The sequence below is a fragment of the Endocarpon pusillum genome (assembly GCF_000464535.1).
Source record: "Endocarpon pusillum Z07020 unplaced genomic scaffold scaffold5526, whole genome shotgun sequence".
Classification (NCBI taxonomy): domain Eukaryota; kingdom Fungi; phylum Ascomycota; class Eurotiomycetes; order Verrucariales; family Verrucariaceae; genus Endocarpon; species Endocarpon pusillum.
The window spans coordinates 159,908-166,633 of NW_006916523.1; the positions used below are offsets into that span (position 1 = coordinate 159,908).

The window sequence follows — 6,726 nt, forward strand, 5'->3', positions numbered from 1 at the left end:
GGGATATGTCTTCCTGGCAATACAAACGCTGTTCTGGGTATCTTGTTGCAAACTGTGCCATTGCTACATGGCTGAGACGCCATCGCTAATGCACAGAAAACCCACCGTAACTCCATGACTTGTTCAGGGGCCTTCGTAAGATCAATCCTTCCTATGTGCTGAACACATCATGCCAACATGCAGTTCTCTGATCCATTCAAGCCTCCTGCTGAGCTACTGTGCCTGGAGCTTGAATTTGCGCCTCGGCACCACCACTGCCGATGCCCCAAGCGACCTCGTCAACCAGATCAGCCGCCTCATCTTCTGCAATCTGCTCGTTGTAACGAATACCAAATGGTCTAGCCTCAGGACGATCTTTAGGAACACCATGCCAAAACGGCTCGTCAAATCTGACCGCACATGCACCACCTTGGTAGGTAGAGATAGCAGGATAGTAACCAAGCGTACCATCGTCGTAAGGTTCTTTGATCTGCTTCTTAGCCCCACTTACGTCAATGTAGCTGCAAGGGGGGAGGAAAGCAAGCAGGTGTTCGAATACAACGCCCTGGTATTCACCATTAAGCCACATTTCGATCTTTGAGCCAGGAAGGGTACGGAAGTAAGGAACTTCACAGTTAGGATGAATATCATTGGTCATGTCCCAAGGTTTGGCAGTCTCAGGATTGATCGTGGCTTTCTTACTTGTCTCGATCGGAACGGCACTCATGTCGTAGATATTTGGTGAATACTCGCTGGACTCATGGTAGATGTTGCCCTTGTAGTAGACAGGATAGCGATCGCGAATGATGTCAAGATTTGCTGGTGTGGTAGGATCCGGCTTCGCGGTCTCCTCTTCAGCAACCTGAACAGCCTTCTTCTTTCCCTTGCCCTTGGATGCGGATTTGCTGGCTTTTTTGAACTGTTTAGGACCGACCTTAAGTTGAGGCGCATCGGTCGCGTGATCAAAGGTACCTTTTGCAACTTTCTGGTGAATATCGAGGGGAGGAAGGGTGATCATAAGACCAACCACGTCGCCATCTTTGAGGTGTCCTGGATTCTTCGGTTTAACCATCCAGTACTGAGACTGAAAACTTCCATTGCCATACCTGCTGGCAGCCGCGGCAGTCCTGACACCATAGCTGTAACGATTGGAGCCAAGAGACTGACCATAGTGATGTTCGCGACGGGCAAAACCAATGGTCAGACTCCCTCGACCTGTATCAGTCATGGTCTTGGTGCGGTTTTGTGTAACTGCAAGCGGCTCGGTACTCAGTTCTTTGATTGGAGCAGTTGAGATAATTTTGGTTTCATAGTAGAGTGTACCCTCGCGTGCAAAGACATTGGCTTTGGTGGTAAAGTGACCGCTCTCGCCGTTCATTGCCAACATGTCCTTGCCAAATAGGTGAAGCAGCTTGTCCTGGCACTGAGGATGCTCTTCGTCGCTGAGACGTGCGTGATAGGGAGGGGCTTCGACATTGTGGAAAAGACCAGTGCTTTGGTCACGAATTGCGCGGCAGTAGTGGTGTTTGTCCTTGGACTCCAGACTATAGTCAAGTCAGAACCAGGTGAGAATGCATTGATGCAGTGTTGGGCACCCACTGTGGACCAAGTCTGTAGAAATCGAATTTCTCACCTGTCTTTTCGTTGATCTTCGTGTGGTGGAATGTCTTTGGGATCTCTTTTGGTTTCTCAAACCATTTTGGATCCGGTTCAGGAAGCTTGTACTTGGGTGGAACAAGCTGACCAGAGATAGGCTCGTCTTTCTTCACGGAAGTGTCTTTGACCTTCTCAGTCGGCTTCTTCTCCCGCTGACCTCGACCAGAGGACAGATCCATGCCAGCCACAACTTCAGGTCTGGAAAGATAATGTGCACATGCGGCCGGATTTCACTGAGAACCATGCGACTAACAAGAGCGGAGCGGGTAGAGCCGGAGCTAGTCAGCATACTACTACATTGTTACATACTACGTACTTACTAAGTACGTAGGACTATGTGGTCATGGCATCGGGTTGCAGGTACCATGTCCGTCGCCAGTGTAATCCACACTTTGCTCACCGGCGAACCAGCTGAAGTTCATTCCCACTGCCAATGGAAAACTCGAAAGCCAGGGCTACATTGAACATCACCTTCGATGTGAAAGACCCGCGGAATTTTACGGCCTCCTGAACAAGGTTGTAGCTGACGTCCGAGCAGGTAGGAGGTAATGTTTTTGCTTCGCAGAAGGATAGTAGTGTAAAGTGCTGGTGCTTTGAGCAACAGTAAAAAGGTGATGTTACAACACAACAAGGGTGATGGTTTGACGTTAAATCATTCTTCTTCTTTCCCTCGCTAAAGGGATGGGTTATGCTAAAGGTAACCCACATCACGCCTTAACCCCAACACCTCTCATGGTATCATCTCCATCATCGCCTACCCTTTCATCACCATCACTGACATCTTCCCTATCGAGCTGCTGCACAGTACCCCTGCCCCTCCCAACCAACAGCTCCCTCCTAACCTCAGGCCCAATGTCCTTGTGTCCTCTTACAAGGAGGAGGTCGAGTAATGCCTCCCGTTGGTCTTCTGTGATATCATTCTTGTATCTTTGTGCGAATACAAGAAGAGATTGATGCCACAAAACCGGAAGCTTATCATCCTTTACAATCTGCTTGGATTTGTTCTGTACACCTGACATCTCTGTATCACCATCTTCCGCTGCTGATTTGGAATTTCGAAACCGCAGGAAATGAAAGACAAGTGCATCCACTGCTTTGTAAGGCAATGCATACTTCTTCTCTAACAGAATACGGATGAAGATGTTACATGCGCCAGCACTCTCGGTGTTGACCGTCGTACTTTGATCTGCTGCGATCTCACACAGTCGAAGCAATGCCGCCGCAGAATGCAGGACCGGTATGCTGACACGAACTAGGACGCTCGATACAATGTTGGCCTCTCGTAGTGTGCAGTTTTCAATGACCAGAGGGAAGAGAAAGCCTTTAAAGAAGGCGGCTGGTTTGTAGAGTGCTTTCTTGAGTGCGTTGTATAGATGTACGTTCAGCTTCTTGGTCTCGTAGATATCTTCTTTCACGCGATCTAGGAGCACGGTATTGAGATAGTGTTGCGCCACATCAGGCGGGGCTGAGATAAAGATCTTGGTTGCAGCGAATACAGCATTAGGCGTCCAAGATTCGGGCCGGGTGATCGTGAGCAGGTCTGGCCAAGATGGGAGGGTGGGGATGATCTTGAAGGGTTTAGGAAGCGGACCGGACTTGTAACGAGATAACAACTGGCCACATTTTGTAAAGACTTCCATGACTTTGGGCGGTATCTCGGAAGCAAGAGACGTAGCGTCATTGATAGAGGCGTTTTGCAGGTTTGCTTTGCGCTGGTCGAGGGCTTCTTTCTCGGCGATGCGTTGGAGTATCAGGTCGGCCAGATTCGTTGTCTGATTGTCCTTGCGAACCTCGTCTCCTGCACGTGGGCAATCCTTTCCTGCCACTCGGCCACTTGTGGAGAGCGTAGCAAGCGATGGTGCTACTGTTGCCGCTGTGTCATCTTCCAAAAGGAACTTATTATAAACCGCGAGGTCACTTGGATCAAGATCCTCCTCCTCAACATCCTCGTCCGGCATCCACTCTGCCTCCTCATCACGATTTATGTCATTCCCATCTTGTTCATTATCAGAGACTTCGACCGCAACTCTTGAGTCAAAAGCGAAGGCAGCATTTGGCGCACCAACTGCTCCGATTCTATTCGTCCCCGATGCGTCTTCCTCAACGAGATCTTGCGCTATAGCGAGAATTTTGCGCGAAGATACCGCATCAATGTAACTATCGCCATTCTCTTCGAACGACCGAGATTTCCGCTTTCCGGTTGTGGAGACTGTGGATTTGGTGCGAAGGTGGGCAGCGGGTGAAAGATCTTCGGCCAGAGGGTTGTGTCTTCGGGTTACCGGTCGACTCGGTGCTGAAGATGACAAAGGTGGAGGCATATTTAACATTTATTGCTTCGATGCCAGCAGAGCGCAGGTGCGCCCTCAATCAAATGTAGCAATTTCTGGGGGAATCAATTTGTATCATCAACCAAATTCTTTGAGAAATGGCAGTTTTTCACGACTCCTTGCCAAGAGTTCCGGTTCAGGTTGCAATTTACACATGTATTTCCAGCAAATCACGATTACGTTGCGGAGTAGTCCTCACCTTTACTCTTATGTCCTCAAAAAATATGCAAATTTAACTCTTGTTACATGTATTTAGTAAGTATGGGGAGATATAGGATTCGAACCTTGCAATCTCTATTGCAGCGCCTCGTTTTGTTAAAAGTCTGCATCGAGAATGGTTTCTGCATAGCCAACACTCTTCTTCAAACTCACAGTTGGCTTAGCTTCAAGATCAGTGTACAGGTGTGCAATCGCAAGCTTCTTCCTCTTACTGGTAGCTAACAGTTGGGCTGTTTGACCCCACTTCTGGCTTGCCTTCCATTCGGCTTAAGTTGTGCCAATGCTCGAACGTCGTCCATGCTCAGACCTAACAAGTCCCAAAGATGATGTCACTAATATAGTGCTCGTGGTGTGTTTTGCTGTCATACCATTCATCGCGATCACCTTGACGCTTAGGCAGTGATTGAACAGCTGAGATGATGATAAGCTCGAACAAGGCACCGATGGTCTTTCACTCAGAGTAAATCAGTATGAACTAGGCGGGTTGACATGTTGCCTCTGCGTTAGGTATGTGGGTAGTTAACTGAAGAGTGGCATCAATCATGAACAATCTTGCTGTGGACGTTCAAGACTAACTTTCGATGATTGGTTGACTACTGTGTAAGCTAATTTCTCGCCTCCTGCGGAAGAGAGATCCACTAGTTCCGGAAGGTTGTACGTACTACATCGAAGGCGTGGCCCGACTCCGCGAAAGTGGCTTACTGAACTCCGTCCCTTCCTAGTAAATCTCCGTATACGAGTTGCCTTGTCATCAATTGACAATGCGGCTTCCGAAAAAATATTCAGCTTTTCTTTGATTACTGTACACTTCTGGCTAGTAGGATTTGTTCACAAGCCCAACAGCGAACTGCATATTTCAGCTTCTGTAGATGATGTCTCAAATAGGGCGTTTCTACGAAAAGAACCCCAGATACGCTTGTGCAGGAACTGTGTCCACATTCGGAGTATTCGGACCACATTTGACATGTGATAACGACATGGCCCGATAAGATGGATCTTCACGGCTCTTCGGAGCGGGAGTCGGAATGGAAAGTTGTTGCACAACCAACTGAACAGATCACAACGCTAGTTTTAAAAAATACCCACCCTTGTCTATGCATACGGAGAATAATGGACTTCGTATGCAGTCGGTATGCAGGCATCCATCGAAGGCAGCCTGATATACACTAGTCATTGATCGGAACAGATCAGAGGAATTCAGGTACTCAAGTAACTGGCCAAAATCCCTCTTGGGGCCAATAAACATAACTACATCACGTGATTCACCTAAGCTTGCAGACCCTTCAATGTCAGGACGGACTAATCTGCTCGATCGTCTGTGTAACGTTCTTGATGCAGAACGGACCTTCATAGCCTCTAACCATCCGGCCTTTTAATCCTCTCAACGGACTACCCTAACGCTTTTTAATGGCTAAAGGTTCAATTCTGATCAAATTGTTTGCCAGGTCCGTTGTTAGGAGAGGGTTCGATGTGCATTGAAATACGTTAGGCGATCCCTCCGTGTGAACAGAACAGCAACACTCACTCTCACAAGTCATCCAGTAGTGAATACCTACTGCTAATATGGCCTCCACAAACGATGCTCTCTGGTTCCTACAACCATTTCAGATTTTCAGCACATTGGGTGCTGCAGTGAACTTTGGTAGGTGTTCTCTATGAGCTTGGAAACGTTCAATCAACCGATCAAACATCCATAACCCGTGTTCCCACAGAAAATAGTATGTTAACTTGCTGCCAAACAGGTGGATCCGTCCTTCAAAGTCCCTTGATTATGCCAATGCTCCAAATGCCAGAAGTCCCGGTCAAATACGCTGGTCAACAAACAGCGTACCTCCTGCACCACAGGTCCGTGAAGCCAATCCACCGTGCCAAGAAGATGTGTCCGCACATAGAAAACCTAAAATACGAGACTGCCTACACCAATTACGAAGCAGAGCCCAAGATTCAGATGACTAACAATTGTTTACAGCGAGCATATCTTTCCCCCTCTCAACGCCGCCTGCACTCTCTCGAACCTCATAACAACCATCATTGCATTCCTCAATCGCAACAGCCATTCCGTGGCCAGCGCGAAGCTTCCGTACCTGTACATGGCCACGGCAGCCAACATCGCCACGACTGCATACGCGCTGCTGATAATGGTGCCCATGAACAGGAAGCAAACAGCCATTGCTGAGAAGCTCAAGGATAGGGAGAATGAGAATGAAGAAAAGGAGCTTAGGAGGCTGCAGAACAGGTGGCAACGACGGAATTACGGAAGAGCGATGATTATGATTGCTGGGAGCGTGGCTGGCATGATGGGTCTTTTGGCACAGCATGCATAGCGCTATGCTCTAAGGAGTCGTAGTAGTCTGGCATGGTCATGGGATGATCACTCCAATGGTGGCGAGGCTTGTCGTGGGATGTCTTGTCGACGCTGGACGAGGGCTGTGGTCACATGATCAGATCTTCTAGCACCTTCGGCATGGGGCTTTAGATAGGTTCTCTTGCTGGGACTCACTTGTGTGCTCGTTTAATACTCACTCACTCAACTGTACGATTCCCA

The 6,726-nt window shown here is 48.4% G+C and overlaps 2 protein-coding genes across 2 annotated transcripts; one reads left to right on the forward strand and one right to left on the reverse strand.

The window, feature by feature from the left end:
* Positions 1-196: 196 nt before the first annotated feature.
* On the reverse strand, positions 197-3,953 carry EPUS_01858 (uncharacterized protein; the record flags this gene model as incomplete). Its single annotated transcript, XM_007806595.1, has 4 exons — positions 197-1,523; positions 1,579-1,833; positions 2,036-2,142; positions 2,394-3,953. 4 exons carry the CDS (start codon positions 3,951-3,953, stop codon positions 197-199), a joined length of 3,249 nt encoding a protein of 1,082 aa, XP_007804786.1.
* A 1,791-nt stretch (positions 3,954-5,744) lies between these two features.
* Positions 5,745-6,505, forward strand: EPUS_01859 (uncharacterized protein; the record flags this gene model as incomplete). The annotated part of the gene is made up of 3 exons (XM_007806596.1): positions 5,745-5,823; positions 5,924-6,026; positions 6,151-6,505. 3 exons carry the CDS (start codon positions 5,745-5,747, stop codon positions 6,503-6,505), a joined length of 537 nt encoding a protein of 178 aa, XP_007804787.1.
* Between the last annotated feature and the right edge of the window lie 221 nt (positions 6,506-6,726).